Source organism: Bubalus bubalis, chromosome 2 (genome assembly GCF_019923935.1).
Source record: "Bubalus bubalis isolate 160015118507 breed Murrah chromosome 2, NDDB_SH_1, whole genome shotgun sequence".
Lineage (NCBI taxonomy): Eukaryota > Metazoa > Chordata > Mammalia > Artiodactyla > Bovidae > Bubalus > Bubalus bubalis.
In genome coordinates, this window is record NC_059158.1 from 11582066 (window position 1) to 11603644 (window position 21579).

Consider the following 21579-nt stretch of genomic DNA (forward strand, 5'->3'; position numbering starts at 1 on the left):
TCCTGCAGCTCTACCAAATTCCTTGATTAGCACCGGTAGTTTTCTGGCGGCCTCTTTAGGATTTTCTATGTATAGTCTCATCATCTGCAAACAGTTTTACTTCTTTTCCAGTTTGGATTCCTTTTATTTCTTCTCTGATTGCAGAGGCTAGGGCTTCAAAAACTATGTTGAATAACAGGGCGAGAATGGACATCCTTGTCTTGTTCTGGTCAATGGTTTCAACTACTAGATCTTACCTGAGGGTAGTCTTACATGTGTAGATTTCAATTCACAAGAGTTAATACCCTTTTGAAATTCTAGGTAATGACTTTTTGATCAAGAGATGCTGTTTTTTCATATGAAGAGACCAGCTAAAGTTCCGGTATTTGGTAAATTGTTAGAATTTCCAGATTTCCTGACCCTTGGATGGGGGGTAGTTTTGTGTGGACTGGAGATTCCCTTCTTGTAATGCCCCCTTCTAACACAAGTCTAGATGGTATCTTCAGAACCTGCAGTAAGGGGGTGTGACGCGGAATCCGGCAGTGTTGCTTGGTGGCCTTGGGAAGAGTGGGACAAGGACTCAGCAGGACAGTCAGATGTGGTTTAACGTTTGTGCCATGAGCCAGACCTGAATTTCTAAGTGTCACCCAGAAAACATGAAGGATGCTTACCAAAGCCTTGGGTGTTGAGGAGGTCCTTAGTTCTGCTCTGGGTCCACCTTGCAGAGGCCCCACATCATGTCCAGGCATGGTGATTTGTGCAGACGCAGGGAGGTAAGCTGAGGGGTGCCCAACAGAGGCCGTGTGAGTGGAATCACTTACCTCACTCATGGAGGTCTCCATGTAACCTCACAGTGCCCACTTGTCCGTTTTCTCTGTCCCTTCTTCCTCTCTCGATCGTCTCCTGTGAAGATGCTCTGTCTGATGCTGTTTGGAGGGCTGGCAGGGGTACGGGGGAAGGGCACACTCTGGGCTTGTTCTGTTATTGGTTAGGGCGGGCCAGCAGGAGAGGCCTTGGTGGGAGGTGGCCGTGAGGTCTGTTCCCCCACCCCATCGGTGTTCTGGACTCCGGGTCAGCTGGAGGCCCGTGTACAGATTAGCAGAGGATGGAAAGAGGGGGCTGGTTTCCGATGGAAGGTGTGGCGTACCTGTAGGAGATGGGGGGGTGCGGGCCGGGTCTGCAGCTCTTCCAGGAGTTGCTGATGGAGACTTTGTGTTCCCGGCACTCTGGGCAGTCAGCAGCCAGGTTGTGCATCTTGGGTGGGAGGAGTGCGTTCACCCGCGGTGCTGGCCTGACCCACATGGCGTGTGCAGCAAGGCTGAGGTCCTCCCAGAGTGCCTTGGGGTGGGTTCAAGTGCCAAAGCTGGGGATCCTGGCTGGGTAGTTCAGGGAAAAGAACCAGACTGAAAGAAACGCTTCCTTTTTCTTCCAGAGCCCCTGAGGGCAAGACTGTGGAAGTGCCTTACAAAGGGGATGTGGAGAACACTATTCTGGATATTCTCGGGGGACTGAGGTCTACTTGCACCTACGTGGGGGCTGCCAAACTCAAAGAGCTCAGCAGGAGGGCGACGTTCATCCGAGTGACCCAGCAACACAACACCGTGTTCAGCTAACCCCGAGGACGAGGCCACCTCCGGCCAGCGGAGGCATCCACACACACCTGCTTTTCCATCTCCCTCCTCGTGTTAGGGCAGAGGTTCCAGCAGGTCCTGGGGTGTGGGGGCCGCCCCCTCTTCTCCCGTCACCTGGAGGCTGCGGGGCTCCCCTAGGTCGAGGGGCCCAGAAGTCAGGCACTCAGTGGGTCAGCGGTTAGAGCTTACCTGCCCGAAATGTGTAACCTCATTGTTAAAACGAATACTCACGCCTTTTTTTTTTTTTTTTAAAAGAAAATGGTTTCACTTTAATATAATGCTATGAAGACTTGCTTGCGTGCTGGAGTTTGCATTTACAGGACCACATTGTTGGGGGAGCTGGGGGTCTTCTGCTTCCTTCCCATGACTGGCTCTTGGTGGTCAAGGTACCTGGGTGGGAAGGGTGGGGCTGCGGCCAGGGGAGCCAGCCCCTGCTCCATCCAGCTCACAGATGCTGCAGAAGAATGAGAGCAATCAACCGGACAGCTGAACTTGGTTTCCTCTAGGTGTCCCCAAGGTGCGGGGACACTGTCGCCATGTCCCTTACCCATGCCTTTGGGGAACAGGTCCTCTGTCACTGTGCTCATGCTGCTTTTAGTCTTGTCCTGGGTTTTCGTTAGATTGATTTTCCTCCATGTCTCCCCTCTCCTCCTCAGTTCCAGGCTGTCCTCTCTCTCAAAGACAGAACATTATTTTGAAGAAGTTCCAGGGGATCTTTCCATTGTAAGGTTATCCACTAAAAAGTTGGCAGGTAGAGAACCAGTGAAAAGCAGCTGAAGCCTTGACATTGGTTTAGAATCGGAGCTAGCGACCCCTCGTCACAGCGATGAATACTCTCCAGGAGGGACCCTGGATGCTGCTAAGAGTCCATTCATTCATTGGTGACATTCGTACTTTCTTGGAGAAAAGACTCAGGGCCTTGGTGGGAGTCCCACCCCAGCGCGCGGTGGCACTTGTCTAAATGGTGAACCCGCGTGCATTAATGACCGGCCACTTCTTTTGAAGCATTACTTGAGTATTAAGACTGGGAAGTGTATGCAGCCCAGGATGTTTTGCTTCATTTCCTTTTAAATGGGGCTAAAGCAGCAGATACAGGAGTTAATTTTTCTTTGAAGAGACAAGGGACGGCCCTGGAGGAGAGAGGAGCCACTCATTCCTGCTGCGTGAGAGTGAATTAACAGCCTGATGTTCCTGGTGACTGACACTGTATGAGGAATCCGAACAAACCACCACACTCCAGGGACTCAAAGGCCTGAGTTTATAGTCTTTGTTGTTCATGCAGTTGCTCAGTTGTGTCCGACTCTTTGTGACCCCATGGACTGCAGCACGTCAGGCTTCCCTGTCTTTCACTATGTCCAGGAGTTTGTTCAGATTCATGTCTGTTGAGTTGGTGATGCCATCCAACTATTTCATCCTCTGTTGCCCCCTTCTCCTGTCCTCAATCTTTCCCAGCATCAGGGTCTTTCCCAATGAGTCAGCTCTTTGCATAAGGTGGCCAAAGTATTGGAAAACTTCAGCTTCAGCATCAATCCTTCCAATGAATACTCAGGGTGGTTTTCCTTTAGGATTGACCAGTTTGAGCTCCTTGCTGTCCAAGGGACTCTCAGGAGTCTTCTCCAGCATCATGACTCAAAGGCATCAATTCTTCAGCGCTCAGCCTTCTTCATGGTCCAGTCTCACAGTCTTAGAAGAATATGTTAAAAAATCCAGCAACTTGAGCTCCATGGTAATACTTTTTCCTCCTAAATCCACCCAGAGTAATTCTTGTAGGAACACGAATGCCCACACACTCAAGGGTTTGAAGGATACTGAACCTCTGGCAGGATGTGCGTTGCTACTGGAGGTACCCCACCTTTTCTGTCTGGTTGTCTGAGGTGTGAACCCCTGTACCTGTGCTAAGTGTGTGTCGCACTTGACCCCTTGAGTTCATTAGTTTTAAGAGATCCTTCATGGCAAAAGAAGGGAAAGAAGTGGAGGAGAAGTCTTAAAGCTCTTAAAAAGGGACTGCCAGTAAGTAGTCAGGAAACTTCCAGAACAGCATCCTTCATACTCCTGTCTTGGCTTGGGGCTGTCCAGTCCTATCTGTGAGGACGTGTGCCTGCTTTATCCATCTTGTGCAAAGACTTTCCAGACTACCCACTCTGTTTCCACCAAGGGGAGTGAGGCAGTTCCTCACTCACCTGGTTTTTAGGGAAGCGAAAACAGATCACAGAAGCCAGAACCTCATCAGGAACATGTTGAAGCAGAGGTTTCACTTCTAAGGCTCCCTGACCCTCTGCAGGTTCATCGCTGCCTCCAGTAGCAGTGGGCGTGGGGGAGCCTGCCCTGGATGCCCTCCGACCTGCTGATTGTACAGGGCTTCCTGTGCACTGTAGGTTCCTGGTGGTTTCAAGGTCGACCTCGTTGCCGCCTGTGAAGCAAAGGCTTTCCTCTCATCAGCCAGACTGGCTCAGGTAAGACTCGCAGCTCTTGGAACCCAGACTGGTCAGGACCATCAGCAGCCACTATTACAACAGCAGAGCAGGCGGCGGTCCAGACTGCTGCACCAGAGCGGCCCACGTCTGCCCGACTGTTCTGGAGGATGACGGCTTGGACAGCCTTGTTGTCTGGATTCCAAGGCTCAGTGCATCACTGCTAATTTACACACCAACATTCGTTCACACTAGCATTCTTAGTACAACAGGACCTCAATGCCGCAGGCCTAACAGCAGAGTCCTGGTGAGATGTCCCGATACACCGAAGCAAGACGACTAACAGGAAGAGAGATACCCGTCCCTGCCTGGGGTGAGCAACAATGCTGAATTGGATGCCAAGAGTTCTCTTCCAGCACTGCAGAAGCTGGAGCCTGGAAGGATTGGACAGCCACGCGTGCAGATACAGGTCGAGGGCCTTACCTGACTGGGTCCTGGAGGAATTCCTTTCTGGGGCAACTGCCAAGTCTCCTCCATCTGAGAGCGGACACCGTGCAAACCTCTGAGTTTCTAACAGGCATGAACTCCAAGAAACACAAATGAACTTTCCACCTTCAGACCATTAACCACTGTGCAGCAAAGCTTACAGAAACATATCGATAATGCTACGAGCCCACAAAGATGCCAAATTGTGTTGAGAAGAAAAATCTCTTGTAAAAAGAGCAGTGTGCAGAGAGGAGAAACAAATGGAACGAGCTGAAACATCAGATGTTGAAACCTGACTTGTATCTGATTCTCATCTCAAGCACAACTGACTCACTTACCACTCCCCAAAATTAGTAAGAAAGGCAAAGCCTTTTGTCACCTTTGCCACCACAGACCTACCCAGCGATCACAGCAGATCAAGAAGAAAGAAGGCCCACCACTTCCTCAGCCTCCCTGGTTTCCAAGGACCTGACACAAGGCACAGACATGTTTGCAATTGGCACGGTTATTTTATTAGTACGAGTATACTGAAACAATAAACTTGTACTGGTTTACAGACAATTTATTTAAAACAATTTTGTTCAAATTTTGAATCAAACATTGTTTTATTATAATAATGAAATAATTTCTACCTAGAAAACCTGCAAGCACCATCAAAGAAAGGGACCATAAAATTCAATAAACAGACTCGAGTGTATCCTACAAATAGACACACCACGATTAGAAAATAGAATAGGAATTCTTCCATTTTTTTTTTAATATTTGTTTTAAAAAAGCTAGTGCAAGTACAATATTTTACACTGGAATTACAGAGAGTATGCACGCATATGGAAAAAAGTTCTCCTGTCACAATAAAAGCTCTTAACTATGTATGCACTTAAGTTTTTCTTTTCAATAAGGTGCAAATTCATCATCCCTTCCCTAGTTCTCCTCTGTACTGGCCATGTCAGTCTGATAGTGCCCTCAAAGTTCTGGTGTCTCTTTTTCCTTGGCCGGTGGGAGGCGTACGATTGGAAGGTTGGTAGGTCGTGAGCTGATATTAGAAAAACACATTGGTGTGACTCTCAGAGATGGCCCTGGGGCCAGGACCCCACTGGCTAGAAATTAGGACTCTTGTCTTAACCAAAGGCCACCAGAAAATGCTGGCAGGGCTCTGCTGGAGCCTTTCAGCTGACACTAATTTGGGTGTACAGGGAGCAGTGAAGGCTGAGGAGGGAAAAAAAAAACCTCCCCTAAAAGGCCAAAATGGCAGTATTCACAGAACTGATGTACACAGGTATCAAGTTTAATGTTCACTGACAAAGAAATTCACCCCACTCCTGAACTGGATTAATTGAAGAGTAGGCGGTTCGTGTTAGGAACCAGAGGAAACCTACACACCCAGCTTGGTAACCGTTCAGACTTGCCATTTATTCCAGAGGACAGTTCCTGTTACCTCGGCAAGGATGACTGCAAACAGCACTTCCAAAGGGGGCCTTCAGACTGGCCATGGAAAAGGAGACTGGCTCATTGGCCGTCCCAGACAGCAAACGAACAAACTAAAGGGAAAGAAAACTTGGGTGAAGTCTCCAATTATCTGCAGTGGAAGACTGGAGTCCTTTCAGCTGAGAAAAGTGACGGAAATTCTTAAGAGACGGTTACTGGAGAGCTACTACCTATTGGCCAAAAGCACTTAATTTTAATACAGCTGAACCATTTGTATGCAAGTTGTGAGGACACGAGAAACTGAAGCTGCTGTTCCCTCCTGCCGTCGTACAGGTGAATGTCAGCTACCAGAAACATTGCGTGTAATGTAGGGAGGGGCTCAGATTCTGAATTTTAAGAACTGGAGGGGGGATCTGCTCAACATCCCGCCCCTCCCCTGCCAGCTGTCCAGTTTCTGCTGGCTGGCTTGATTTCTGGACAGAATATGACTTCTGAGAAGTTGCTCCACGTTAATTTTGGCCTCTTAATGGTAAAGAAAAAAAAAAAAAAACCAAAGTGAAATGAGGCATCTCAACTAAAATTCTTGTTTAACCCCCCACCCCCCGCCATTGAAATGAGGTGTCGGGGGGCAGAGAAGGCTGAACATTTGTGTGTGTGTGCGTGTCCTCGTGATGAGCCCCGTTTTCTTGGTAGCCAGGATCCCTTGTTACAAACACTTCTTGTTCAGAATTATATTCTTTGGGTTTACTGGAACAGGAAGTGCTGAAAATGTCAATCATCATCTCTGGAGAAAAAGGAGTTGCAATGGCTTAAGAGTTTAAACTAAGAAGGGAGCTCGGAGAAGTACTTTCGGCATAGGAATGAACAGTATTCTCTAATTGCAAAATACAGAATTACTCTCCCTCAGAAGAGGGTTCTATGTAACAAAAACCTAGAGGAAGCATAGGTATAGTTGAAGAGCCTTTTAAGTAGTAATTCTTTCAGGCCATAACCATACAAATCTGATCATTTAGACATGACATATTTCTATATACAAAAAAACATGTAACTTTCAACCTTTATGCTTTTTTTTTTTTTTTACAAACAAGGTATGAAACTCATTGTTTCAACAGATCCATATCTTTCAAACACTGAATGAATCATTTTGACATTCATTTTTCTTTTGTGCAATTTTGTAAAACGTTACCTGTACTCCTCAAAGTGAGTGCTTCAAAGTTTTTTTTTTTTCTTCAGCTTCTCAAATTAGGTGTACATTAAAAAAAAAAAATTTCCACAAGGTATAGTGCTACAAGAAAAGATCTATCAGTAAGGTAACTTATTTGAAGCGAGGTCATCTATGTAAAAGAAATCTTAGCTCCGGAGTAGAGGTGTGCAAACCGTTTGGAGTTTCCCTATCAACAGAAACACAACACTGTCCGTGGAGGAAAAAAAGAGGAAACCAACCTAACACAATGGCATAGATAGGCAGGTGCTTTATAGCAAAGTATGTTCTCTGTATAGTTATTACTAGATGTGTTCTTAAATTTTCTATTTCAGAAATTCTGGGTTGAAAACAAAGGTGGAAGCAGAAACTTCCGCTTTGCTTGAAAAGCCCACACAGTGTCATTTCCTTTGCTTTCACATCACCCTGAAGAAGTGGGATTGGACCACGGAGACTGCTGGCCCTTTTTTCATCTGGGATTATCATGGGTGACTAGGAGATAGGATGTGCAAAGGGTTTTAGGAGGAAACGGACCACGGTTTGTCGAGCTGCTTACAGTTCATCAAACAGTAGCCATGACAACCAACACAGCCCAAAAAGCCCGGCCTTCCATCCCCAGAGCTCTGCTTCTTCACCCAGATCTGAAATAGCATGGCATTTAGTGTCTTCAAAAGCATTTGAGATTTTTTTTTCCTCTATGAAACAAACAGGCTTCCTTAGTAGTCAATTGTTTCCTTAAAAAAAAAAATTCGAAAGCTATACAACAAAAGTAAATTTTGGCAATGTATTTCAGTAAAGATCGAACTATGTGCAAAGAGTGGATTTTATGATTTCTAGGAGCTACTGTTCGTCTTGAACATGCAGCATTATATTGCAACCTATGCAGTATCTAAGGAGAAATCCACACGATGCAGGAAATCCAAACATTCCTTGAAGTTGTACAACCCTACTCCCAGAACAGTCAAAGTGCTGCTTCTGGACACATCAGTGTACCACACACACGCCAGCCCCGTCCCTGAGTTAGAGGTGTGAAAGGTTCTGCAGAGTTCCTTGGGGGGAGGAGGAGAGGTGCTGCCATTTCCCGGTGGGCGAGAAAACCCGAAGCGCTCACCTAACGGAACACACAGAGGGTCATGATTCAGGGTGAGATGGGATTGAGGACAGCAATGGGAAAAAAAAAGAAGAAGAAATTCCTCCCAAAACAAACGGGGGTGAGTTGGAAAAGACACAAAATTGACCGACATAGAAAATCATCCTGAACGTCCAAATGAAAAAGCAATTTTGGATTTCCACTTGAAAAGATTTGAGGTAAGTGGTATCCATCTCTCTAGCCGCCCCGCCCCGCCCCCAATGTGGCCCAAACTGAAATAATTCTGAAGTTGAAACATCCTAAGGAACAGTCATTTTATAGATTTAGAAATCCCTAGAAAGAGAGGTCCTTGTTTGTTGGTGAATTTTTTTTTTTTCTTTTCGCCCTGACTAATTTCTTGGTGATTGTGTTCCACTGTAAACGCAAAAGGCCTGCTGTTACTAGTTTAAAAATGGAAAACGGGTAAGAAGAACAAAAGATGGGTTAGGTAAATATTGCAAAGTGGGCACGGCACAGAGGCACACGGCTGCTCCTCGCAAGCTGCGCGGCACCGGAAGGTTTCTACGCCCGGCACTGTTAGGTGGGCTACGCGGATGCGGTGACCGGGCTGCTCTGGGGGCCTCGGCGCTCGCCCACGTGTGCCAAGGAGAGGAGGGCCCCTGTCCTCCGGATGGCCTTCCTATTTGGAGGCGAGAGCTGCCACAGAGGAGCGGTGGCCATTGTCCGCAGGAGGCCCGGCCCCTCCGCAGCCGCCTGCGCCCGAGGCTCGGAAGGCGCGCACGCGGTGGACCACGCTTCCAGCCTACGCTCGGAGGAGGCACGGCTCCAAGTCTCCAGGATACAGACCTGAGCGGGTGGGGGCCCACCTACTCGAGGAAAGGACCCTGGAACAGGGGCTGATCCTGGCTCGACTGCCCCAGAGTGTGCCTTAGAAATGAGTCTGCCTGCTTCCCGTCTGCGCGCCACTATTCCTCGCGGTGAGGAGGGGAAGATCTCCTTTGTTTGCTCTTTTCTGTAACAGGGCAACGGAAACGCGGGGCTCCCCCGAAAGTTCCCTGCCCCGGGGCCTCGGCTTCCCCGAGGAGGGCAATCGCCCAGCAGGAGGCTCTCCCCTTCCTGGCTCCTTCCTTCCAGCCCTTCTCTGGCCGGCGCAGGAAAAGGATTGCGAGAATACGGAAAAAGCCAAGAGGGGCCTACCTACACTTTCTCTAGAGCACACTGATCAGACTCGATTGGCACGGAAAATATTGCCCACACTAAAGAAGCAAGAAGGTGAAATGGGACAATGTTTAGAAAGAACCGACTCTTTGATAATTCCTATACCTAAAACAAAAGCACGAAAAACAATGATGATGTTCCTATTGCTCCAAACCACGCATGTTTTCCCGTTTTAGTGTTGGAGGTGTGGATCCGGTTAGTTCAATACTCAAAAGAAGCCAAAAGGTGGTGGGTGTTTCTCTGAGTCCACGTGAATGGGACTGAGGAGGACAAAGTCTGTATGGCAGCCCCGTATTCCTCTTACCGTCAAAACAAAAAAAGAAAAACAAAACCTAATAATTGCAAGTGCCCTGAGCAGAATATATGGAAGATTAAGCAAGTTCTCTGAACAGAGACGTTTAAAAAAATACAGCACTAAATAAGCAATATGACTGCAAGAATGGACTCACCCAGCTCTCTGCGAGTATGCTGAGAGGGTAATGAACACCGAAGAAAGTCAAGGACTGGATCTAGCAGTTCAAAACCTACTCCAATGTTTTTGGTACACCCCAGAAATGGTTTCTAAAAATCATCAGTTCTGCTGAGAGCTAAATGTGAAGGAATACTGGAAAGCCAGAATGTGGGCTGACGAGAATTTTTTTTAAATCTGTGAAATGGAAAAAGTACTATTTTCAATGGTAAAAGAAAAATCAGGTATTTGTTCAGATTCTTTGCAGCCATTCCAAGCAAGAATATTTAAAAATTTCTCTCTCCTTATAAAACTTTTAAGCACTTAAAACGCACACTCAAAACCCACAAACAATTTTTCAGATCTCTGGGGATAAAAGGTCTCAACTGTGAAAGACCCTTTCTGGGTTTGTACCAAACATTAAATCTTGATTTCAGATGGAAAAAGAAAGTCATTTTGAAAATAACATTAATAACAACAATAATAATTGTTTTCTTAAAAAAAAACAAAACAAACTTGCTCACATATATAAATGTCTTCATGGAAAACTCTCTCAATGAATCTGAAGAAAATTCTCAGAGTTGTCCTGCTAAGACCTGGTTTTATGTGACAGATACGGTAAGAAGACCAAAAATGAATCTTGAAAGGAACATAACCTTATAAAGGCCTAGAGTTTAGGCAGGTTAGAAAGTAATTTTGCTACATTTATTTATGCTCGTTCAGTCCCCCAAGCCTTTCCCACAATGTTATTTGATAAAAACTGCAGGAATATCACACAAATTTATAAACTCAAGATGTGCAAATCGCAAGGTTCTTTAAAAGTTCGTCTTAAAAAGAAAAACACTGGACAAAAGTGAGTATTCTTTTTTTTTTTTTTCCCCCATCCCTTCCCTCTCAGTTCCTCTGCCAGCTCTGCATATGCTTTTTAAATCCTTTCTGAGACATCAAAGTGAAGAGTGCCTCCTGTCAGGCTGTACTTGGTGGTCATTCATTGTCACATACAAGTTCATAATTCACATTCATCCCTTGAAAACACTTTGAAACTTTCAGCATCTTGCTCCTTGAGAAACTCTGCAGAGCTGAAATGTAGTTACAGTGTTAAAAAAAAAAAAAAAAAAGAAAGCAACTTAGTTTTTTTGTTTTTTTTTTTTTTCTTTTCTGTTTTTCTTCTCAAAGAATTTAAAGTGAGATACAGTACTTGTTGAATGAGAGACCAAGATGCTTGGTAATAAAGTGTGAACGGCATTTTAAGTACTTAAAGATAGTAATATATATGCTTATCTTCAAAATCTTATTTCCTCACGTCACACTGGAATCTGAAAAAAGTGGCACCCGAGTTGTCCATTGTCATGAACTATAAACAGTACTAGAGTTAAAAGACAAAAGATTTGCAAACCCAAAGCAAAGAGCTTCTGCAGCTCTTTTGAAGGGCAGTTTGTGTCTTATCTCTTGGGACCGAAGTCAATGCAATTAACCTGATTGGTTTTCCTAACACTGCACAGAGACTGGAGGGGGTGTTCCCTTTCCCCCACCCCTGCTGCCCAGCACGCCCCCAACCAGTGCGGAGAGATGCCAGCAGGGGCCGCCTGCCCACCACGACGCCCTGGAGACATCGCTACTGCGCTAGTAAAGCAGAAACGAAATCCCATGGGTGGCAGTTGCTCTTTAAAAAAATATCAGTGCAGTCAGGCCCCATAGGGGGAAATATATCTATATATTTATCTCTATGATTAAAAGTTGCTTTTATTGTAAAATAAGTTGGGGGGGGGGGGAAATGTTCCTTTACACGGTTAGCTTTCCATCTGCTGTCTGGTACCTCTCTCGGAGGCCCCGATGCCGACTCTGCACAGGGGAACCTCCTGAGGACATTCCCCCAGACCTCCAATCTGGTGCTGAGAGCAAGAGAGAGGGAGGCAGAGAGAAAGACACCCTCATGGAAGTGTCACCCAGGCACACGCACACCCCCCTGACACAGCTCCCTTCCCGTAGACCATCCCTCTGAAGCCGGTGCCCCCGTGGGTGCATCCACGATGCCAGAAAAGGCGGGTACCATGGGGCCACCTTCATCTCAACCAGGATGCCCACCACCTGCCTGGAGCCTGGGCTGGACCTACCCTGGCACCCCACCTGCCGAGAGACACGCCTGGAAAAAGCATATGCACCGATCGCCTGCCCAACACCCGCTGTAACTCTAATGACAAGGTTATAACAGAACCCTAAAGTAAGAGGATAACATGTAAATACTGAGTTATTTAACCTACAGTACATCTGTAATCTGGATACAAATGATAAAGGAGGGCCAGCTTTCCCTTCCCCACGCGGCTTCTACTTGCCTACGTTAGAGCGGCCTTCGATGCAAATCTTAACCTCCTGAGAAATGAGAGAAGGCTTGGGAAGAGTCAAAGGTGGCTCGTCTTCCGACTTCTCCAGTTTGCGGGTCTCAGGCGCTGACCACCTCCTCTTCCTCGTGGCCGCGGGCTTGCTGGGTTCTATTTTGGTGAGCAAGGGCGCGGCTGGCAATCCTATTTTTTCGGGAAACTTCAGTTCGCCGTTCTCAGAGAGCATCTGGGTGCTTCCCTGACTGATGCCGTTTTCCTGCTCGACATACCTGTGTCTACTGCCCGCGAGGCCGTCGGCCTTTGAGTGCTTCAGCAGGACACTGGCCGGATCCACGGGCTGGCCCTTTTTAACAGAGCCGTTCTTCAGGTTCTTGAGGGTGAGCGAGATACAGACGTCCCCGACGGAGAGTTTGGAACACGGCAAATCAAAGAGCTGGCTGGTCCTCTCTGGGCAACAGGATGACCAGCCCTGTCCAAACACAAAAAAAGGATACTCTACCAAAACTTCCACGCTGACCTGTGGGAACAGGGAGAGGGAGAAGAGAAAGAAGGAAAAGATGAAGATGTTTCATCCTTGTTTTATTGCATATACACATGTACACAAACATACTTTATTCGCACATAAGCTGATGGGAAGAAAAGACAGACTCAGTTCCCCAAACTGCCTCTACCAACACATGTAAATAAGCCTCTTAATTTTCTGCTGTACCTGTGTTTACCGTATAGCGAAGCCAAAGTTAAATTCAGTATTCAAAATATAGTTTTACTGTGTATCTGCTCTGTAGCTGGTCTCTGTTAAAACAAGTCAATGGACCCCCCCCTAAGGATGACGGAACACCAACTTAGTGTTCAGGTGCTGAGCGCTGCATGTGACTCACGCCCAAAGTATGTTCCTGTGCTTTATTAATCACTGGACAGATGCTATCCTCACCGATGGCAGCGTTGAACAGGCATCAGAGTTAAGACTGTATTTTAGCTTCATGAGGCAGGCACTTACGTGTTCATCACTGTGTCCCTGGCCCCGAAAAGAGTACCTGGCACGTAGTTGAAAATAAGTATTTGTTGGACAAATGAATGCATATTCTAGGAATTTAGGAGAAGGAGAACCAATGAGAGCTGGAGAAAACAGGGAGGGCTTCCCCAGGACCTGAAACTGGGCAACACTTCAGGGGTTTGAGGGTGCAGTGAATACAAAACAGTTCACGGGCTTGGCCCAGCCACATGGTCAGGCCCAGGCACTCCAGTCAGTCTCTCTTTTGTCTGAAAGACAAATATTGAAAGCAGGGGAAGCCCAGCATGCTTTCAGTAGCTGTTGTTTTTTCTAGGCTGCTTATGTGCCTGCAGGCTTCCCAGGTGGCGCTACTGAGAAAGAAACTGCCTGCCAATGCAGGAACTGCAGGAGACGCAGGTTCAATCCCTGGGTCAGGAAGATCCCCTGGAGGAGGGCATCGCAACCCACTCCAGTATTCTTGCCTGGAAAATCCCATGGACAGAGGAGCCTAGCAGTCTACAGTCCATAGCATCTCAAAGAGTCAGACACGACTGGAGCATGCACACGTGTGCCATGTATTACCATAAATTTAGATACATTGAAATGACTGAAAGGATACTCAAGTCCATATAAAAGGGCACGGTATTTGCATATAACCTACACACATTGTCTGCATACATTAACTCATCTACATTACTCATAATGTAAATGCTATGTAAATTGCTGCCTAGGAACTACTCAAGTTTTGCTTTTTGGAACTTTCTAGAATTTTTTTTCTCCATAAATATTTTCAATCTGTGATTGGTTGACTCCACAGGTGTGGAACCCACAGATATAGAAAGATGGCTGTATTGACTAAATACAATAATATTGAAAATGTTGTTGAATTTCATGCACAGGCACACATCCAGAAACACATAAATAATTAAAATATCTCACTTTAAAAGTAGTATAATTTCATGTAATTTACATGGATTATGGCTTTTCTACTTAACCTATTTTTTTTGATAACTGTGATTAATCCTGTTTTAGATGCACTTCTTGAATGATATATTTTATTTGCTCCATAGAAGACCTAAGTGTTTTTAGAAAAAACAACTAGAATGAATTTATATGAAAGCCTATGACTACAGTATGTGTGTGGGCATGATGGTGGTTTAATCGCTAAGTCGTGACCGACTCTTGCGACCCCATGGACTGTAGCCTGCCCAGCTCCTCTGTCCATGGGATTCTCCAGGCAAGAATACTGGAGCGGGATGCCATTTCCTTCTCCAGTGTGTGGGCACGAGCCCATATAAATGTTCATATTATCTGGGGAAAATTTCATTGTTATGGACTATCTGAATAACGAAAAGAGAATTTAAAAATTTTTGAGTTCCTACTATCTGTTAAACATTTAGGTACACACTTCACAAAAAGTATTTCGTTTGACACTCACATAAACTAGTGAGAAAAATGCTGTTGTTCCGATTTTACAACTAAGGATCTCTAAGTGTCAAAGAGACTGAATCAGTGACCTAATGTCATGACTATACGCTGATGGAGTTGGGATTTAATCCAAGTCTGTGGCCCCCAAACCCGTTTTCTTTTTTCCTATGTTATGATCTCTGCCCCTGTGAACAAAGATATTATAGTATCACCAGAAGAGATGAACTTAACATTTACACTACCCCAAAAGTGGTGAATGTTACTTGGAATAAATAGAATCCAATGACCCGAGGTTATGGATTTGTTCCATGAGACAAAAAATTGTGAAATAGCATCAGCCTTACATCTGCGAAGCGAATCAAGTATCTCCCTATATATGAGGCTGATATTCAATTACAGAGCTATGTTCACATCATGCAGACGTATACAAACATACCTACAAGTTACAGGATCAGATGGGGATACCCACTGAGTTCCAACTGGGAGGACCAACCTGGAGCTAGCGCCATGAATCCTGTCCCAAACCGCTTAAAGCCATTATCATCATACACAGAGCAGAGGAAACAAATCCTACTTCAAGTGGGGACTGTTGGCTGCATTTCCTAGGTGAGCCCTGCTCCTGGGTCGAGTTGTGCTGACAGTCAGCCCAACAACTACCAACCAAGGGGTTCTTGCTGTGTCAGCCATATTACACACATCCCTCGGAGCAGCCCGTGTTCACATTCTGAAAATAACTTCTGTGTACAAATCTACCTGAAGACTTTTACATGTTGCCATGTGTGACAGACTCATTAAGAAGATGGCTGCAAAGCCTTTGTGACAAGAAACGTTACTGATGACTCCATAAGGAATGATATAGATGTACCTGCTCCCCCGTTACATACACCATATTTGGGGGCATTTTAAAAGCCCTTCATCATTCTATCATCTCAAAACTCCAAAAGCAGGTCTTAGAATGAAATTCTGTGAGGTGCCTGATAGCTTGAACAGCCTACCTAATAATGCACGAAAGAAAAGTGATGAGGAGAGAGGAGAATATTTGAGAGGTATGCTGAAAAGGGCGATGATAATGGGTTATTTTAACCTAGAGAGCTTTGGGGAAATCTTCTCTGTCATTTCAAAGGCTTGCCTTTGGTCCCTTCCTCCTAAAAGCTCGCTTTGTCTTCTCTCTAGAGAGCTCTGCCATCTCAGGAAAAGATGCCACCCCTTCAGCTGGGTCCATACAAATTAGGAGCAAAAGATTCAGGTCATCTGATTGTGGTAAGCAGTTGACTGCATGGCTCAGGCCCCATGTTATCTTTCTCCTAATTATTTATCCTTGCTAATATTTATCCTCATGAATATTCTTCCCTTCCTCATGCTGTAGCCTGAATTATCTAGATAATGCACTTTTTTGGGGGGGGTCTGGATATATGTGAACTAAAGTAAGGTTTTGCCCTTCCTCAGGTGAAGGTTAAACTCTCATTTACACATATCTCAAATAAACGCATTGAAGTAGTCATAACAAAAGTATTTTCATTTTGTAATTAGGTTTGTCAGAAGGTCATAAACATTCTCAAAGGTTAACTGATAATTAACAATTAATGAAGAAATCATACTGACAGATTTTTCAGTGAGAATGTATATGGCTGGGTCTGCTGCTTGAAATTCCCTTACAGAGGAGCATTATCTGCCTCAAAACATGCTGTCAAGGCCAACGGGTACGACTGTGTTTATGAAATGGACATGGTGGGATTCTGGGACATGATGTCGCTTTAAAACAGAAATAAGTCTGAATTCCTTGAACTTGAGGCCCGTGTGGGGCTCCCTCTGGTGCTGAGAAATATTATTAAGTGCTTCACACTCCAGATTTTGCAGTTTGAATCAAGTTCAAAATGTAACATTGAGACTGTGAGACTTACTGTTTAAGACCTAGTTCCTGCCTTCAATGAGGAGCCAGAACACGCATGCAAAACCAGTCATTTCACCAGGGCCTGTTTGGATACTGGCAACCATGTTACCCGGCGATGTCCACCTGGCTATATACTGGCAACTCTAACTGAACATGTCCCAAACAGACCCCTGATACGCCCCTCCTGGGTTCCTCCTGGCACCTCCAAGAGCCGTGTCCTCACACTTCCAGCGTTCAGGTCAACAGCCTGGGCATCATACTTTCCTGGGCTCCTCCTCCCAGACCGCATGCATCCAAATCACAAGCAAGTCCAAGGGGTTCTCTCTTCCAAATACAGCTAGGATGAGCCTATTTCTCACTGCCTCCACGGTCACAGTCCTGGCCAAGCCAGCTTCTCACTGGGAGAAAAAGACCTGTGAACAAGCCCGGCGTGGTCTGCATCCCACCCCTTCAATCCTGAACCACAGTAACGCTGGTCTTCTCATTGGTCTTTCACTCCAAAAGACGCTTGTGCCTCTGGGTCTGTGCGCCTGCTATTCCCTCCACTTGAAAGCCTTTTTGCTCTGTGTCCTGTTGCCTCCTGTTCCCCTTCTCAGAGAGAGTGTCACCAAACACCCTGTTGAACTATTCTGCATCCTTCTTTTCCCCATCCTCTTTAGTCTGATTTTTTCCCCACAGCACGTGTTATCTTTTGATGTGTCATTTTCTTTACTTCCATATTTCTTCATTTCACCTCGGCCCATGAAATCCCAAGAGACGGTATGTTCTGGGTGGGGGTTGCTGTGCTGAGATCCCGCCTGGTTTGCTCACTGATTTATCCCCAGGGTGCAGGACACCTCCTGGCTTGTAATGGGTGCTCAGGACAAATCTGAAAGACTGGTTCTGTGTTTGCCCTCCACGAGTGAAAACACCGCAACGTACCACTGGCCAACAGCGGCCAGTGTTTAGATGCTACAGAGAGACTGCCTGGGCCCACGACTGCCAGCCGGGACTCCACTGGACGCACGCTCCTGGCCCAGAGAGGAGCTGCACCTTCCCTGGGTCTTGCTCAGCTCTTCACAGGCGCCGTTCCAGGCCAAGCCACAGCTGTCTCACCCCACGGTCCCCTGTCAGACGCAGCGCTCACCCTGATCTCACTGAGTCATACTTCAGTTACTTTCTCCCCAAGTGTGAGGTTCCTTTCTGCGCTTTCAGCTGCGCTAATAACCACGATTTCGTTTTATGACCTTGTCGAGGTTCAAATGGGCTCCGATTAAACCCCAACGAAAATATATTCATGAGGGCAGGACCATACAAGACCAAAACCTGTTATATAACTCCTGGCAGCTCGACACAGCCAGTTTCTCTTTTTTCATCACATAAATGCATCCTTTTCCAAACACTTGAAGCAAACTGGAGGATGAAATGGGAGCATGAATAGCCTTTGTTCTGGTGTCAGCTTGAGGCCCCCTCTGCCTTTCATCCCTGGATGCCTTGTATCCAGCACCTCTCTTTTTCAGGGGTGGTCACCTTCCAGCCTCCTGTGCCCTTTCCCGCCCTCCTCCCGTAGCTGCAGGCACACCCACCGCTCCCCACGGCTCCAAAGAGGAAGCTGCCCCCACCTCTCCAGCCCCGCTAAACCAGCTCCTCTAAAACGATCGCCTCCAACTTCTATTCAAGATGAAGAAACCAAGACAGGGAGGTGCCATCCTCACTTTGGGCTGATAATTATTTAGTGTCGCCTCCTGATCTGGCGACTGACCACCTTTTATGATCATTCTTAGCTCTTGTTTAAGTTCAGTAAAATACCTCTAGCTACTCAAAGACCGCCATATCTAAACCGTGCATGCATATACACACATCTATGCTGTTTGGCTGTATTTTTCAACAGTAGATTGGTGCTCTGTCTAGACACACACATATGTACGTATCACCGAGAGCAGGATATAAAGAAAACAAAACGTCTGTTGTTTAAATTTGTCTCCCTTTTCCTTCATGAGAATCCCTGTTTTCACAAATGTGAAGGGCTTCTGTTTTACAAAGCATTTTTTTCTCGAGCCTATCACAAATATACACATTTTGCCTGCATCCAGGAGTGAGGACATGACTCAGAAGTGGGTGTCAGTGAGGACCTCTCACTTTTGGTGACATGCTTACGCTGGGAATCCCTAACTTTGTCTGCAAGTGAAGTTCTGGGTCCTGTTTCACCCATAGGCAAAAGTCTGTCTGCTGTCCTCGAAGGCTAGTTTGCATGACCACATTCTCCATGTCAAAAAAAAAAAAAAAAAAAAATGAAAACACTGGAGCAAAGACGGAGGGGCTGATGGAGGCCCAATTTACTTCAATGTTGAAAAATCATTAATAAAAACAGTCACACCTCTTCAGTCAAGTGTAAGAGCGTCTGTGAGTGTTCTATTTAAACACTTCATCATGTTCACGCTAAGCCTGACTCAGTCTTTGGTGGAAGCTGTTTCATTAAACCCACATCCCAGCACAGAGATGCCTCCAAACACAAGCCCCACATGACAGATGAGCTGAGTTCTTCTCGCAATGTCACTTGGCTCCCAGAGACCCAATTGGCAGGTGCCAGGGCAGCTCTGGGGCACACGGGTCTGTCCCACTTGCCTTCCCTCCCTACCAGGGTCTGAAAATGCATGCCTTAAAGAACAAATGTGCACTATTCAGTGCTATAAGGAAATGAGCTTTCAAAACCACAGAACAACATGAAGGCACTGTAAATTTATGTTCCTGAGTGACAGAAGTCTGAAAGGCGACACACTATAGGAGTCCAACTGCATGACGTTCTAGAAAAGGGAGAATTACAGAGATGGAAACAGATCAGTGATTGCCAGGGTTGGGGGTGGGGTGGGGAGTACCCATAGGCAAAGCATGAAGGATCTTTAGGGTGGGGAAACTATCTTCTAAGATGCTGGAAGGCTGGATATGTGATATTACACATTTCTCAAAACCTACAGCATGTAGAGCACAGAGTAAACCCTAATATAAAGTATGGACTTTAGTTAATAATAATGCATCAACAACAACAAAAAATAATGCATCAACATTAGCTCATCAACTACAAGTCACACATGTACCATTAAAATGCAAGATTTTAATAACGGGAAACTCTAGGTGTCTGGGAACTCGGTACTTTCTGCTAAAACTACTTTCAACAATAAAGTCTACTTAAAAAAAAAGCTATAAGCTACAATGGTCCCAGATAATCTGCTTCAATAACACATGTAAGATCCCCAAGCTGGGGGCACTTATATCACACACATGCTAAAGCAGAGCATTTTTCTTCTTTTGGGGGGAGTGGGAGGGAACACAGACAAACAAAAATGTGTTTGATATTGCTTCTCTGCTGGAGCCTTTCTGGCATTAGAGCTGGGAGGTTTATCATCAATCACTGGACCCCAGGGCCGTAATGAGCTTTGCATCGAGGGCAGCCACTACCCATTTTCTGCTTCACCAGGGTTCACATCCACCAAGCCCCATGTGTAAAATGTTTGGCAAGTTGGTCTGCCTTGGCTGCTTAGGGACTATACAGGCATCTGTGCTGCCTGCAGGAGGGCTCTGGCTATTTTTAGGCACCAGCTAAGCCATTAAATGCATAATGCAGACACTGATGGCTCAGAGAACACAGCAGTCAAACGACAAAATAGTGCAATGGAAGAAAAGCCAACAGTAGATGTACAGTGAGCATGTCATTGTAACATGCTGTATGGGTGTGTGCGTGCACGCACACACACACGAGTTGGGAGAAGAGAATGACATGGAATATTAAGCAGCCACCGAGGAGGTAAAAGGAAGCAGGCAGCTCCTGACTCTGGGGGAGCGACAGACAGCCCTAATGAGAGACAGAGCCCAGCACTAACGGAAAAAAAGCAGCCTCATCACAGATAAATTGTACTGACAAAATGTTGTGTACTCTTCAGAAAAGTCAAGCCTGGGGAGCATGAGACGGAGGGCTGCAGAGGCTGCTCAAAGATGGAAGCCAGGGCTCCCCCAGTGGGGCCGTCCCAGGCCGGGGGTTCCTCAGTGGGCATGGTGCCCAGATCCTTTCTGCAAAGGAGAGGTGCGTGAGCCCATTTCTGCATTGGTCACTGATGTGCAGGGCTCAACCATCAGATGACCCCTCCAGTCCAGCTCACACTCAGGAAAACCAGACAGTGTTGCATGCACACAGGCCAGCGTGAGGTCATGGTACTTCCTTCACAGAAACACGATGGCAAGGGATGCTCCTGGACCTCTCCTGGGAATATGCTGCAAGAACACAGGCAGAGTGAAATGGCAGAGACTCACCAGAAAAGTTCAGCCTTCCTTCCAGACTTTTCTAAACTGTCCCTCCTTCCAAAAGCTCTTGTAAGAGCATGAAGCCTTTTACTCATTCACTTTTCAGGACCTAACCTTTCTCTTCTTAGGGTCAAAGTCCCACCCAAGCAGAAGCAAGGAAGGGAAACTAACACTGCTGAGGACCTCCTATCCACTACTGACTGAACTGGTTCTTTTGAGCGAATTTCCTTTCTTCCCTGGTGGCTCAGCTGGTAAAGAATCCGCCTGCAATGCAGGAGACCCAGGTTCAATCCCTGGGTTGAGAAGATCCCCTGGAGAAGGAAATGGCAACCCACTCCAGTATGCTTGCCTGGAGAATTCCATGGACAGAGGAGCCTGGCGGGCTAGTGTCCATGGGGTTGCAAAGAGTAACACCACTGAGCGGCTAACACTCTGGCTTCACTTCACTTTCATTCTTACATCACTTTCATTCTTCACGCTACAACATGAGCCGGATGGAAGGCACATGTGTCATTTGCACCATCAAGCATGTGTGCACTAGTCTGTTTGTGATTTGCACCAAGTCCCAAAGCTCCGGGGGTGGAGGACAGATTCAGCCTCGGGTCTTTTCGGCTCCAGGTTTTGCATTTTCTGACCACTTAACCTGCTTCCCACCCAAGCAGACGATGCTCTGTCCTCCAGTTGAATCACACAGGCTCCCATGTGGATGTTATTATCATCTCAGGATCCCTTCTGGGCTCACCATAGATTCTGGAGACCATGGGTG

General features: G+C 46.3%; 2 protein-coding genes across 27 annotated transcripts in view; one reads left to right on the forward strand and one right to left on the reverse strand.

Moving 5' to 3' along the window:
• GMPR (guanosine monophosphate reductase) overlaps positions 1–1899 on the forward strand; it is a 64215-nt gene extending 62316 nt beyond the window's left edge. For 2 of the 7 annotated variants that reach the window (XR_003103825.3, XR_006544184.2), the window contains exons 10-11: positions 301–368; positions 1412–1545. Coding sequence is in view for 2 of the 7 variants with exons in the window: in XM_025265979.3 (XP_025121764.1) it covers positions 1412–1592 (181 nt within the window). In the remaining 5 variants the exon portion in view is untranslated. Of the gene's footprint in view, positions 1–300; positions 369–1411 lie in introns of all 7 variants that reach the window. The other 5 variants (XM_025265979.3, XM_006079305.4, XR_003103827.3 and 2 more) reach the window with 3 other exon arrangements.
• An 8678-nt stretch (positions 1900–10577) lies between these two features.
• The window catches only part of ATXN1 (ataxin 1), a 405519-nt gene continuing 394517 nt past the window's right edge, over positions 10578–21579 (reverse strand). For 19 of the 20 annotated variants that reach the window (XM_025295470.3, XM_006079287.4, XM_025295434.3 and 16 more), the window contains 2 exons: positions 12223–12745; positions 10578–10968 (listed from right to left, as the gene is read on the reverse strand). In XM_025295470.3, coding sequence (XP_025151255.1) covers positions 10874–10968; positions 12223–12745 — 618 coding nt within the window. In that variant the 3' untranslated portion in view covers positions 10578–10873. Of the gene's footprint in view, positions 10969–11616; positions 12746–21579 lie in introns of those variants that run through there. The other variant, XM_006079303.4, reaches the window with a different exon arrangement.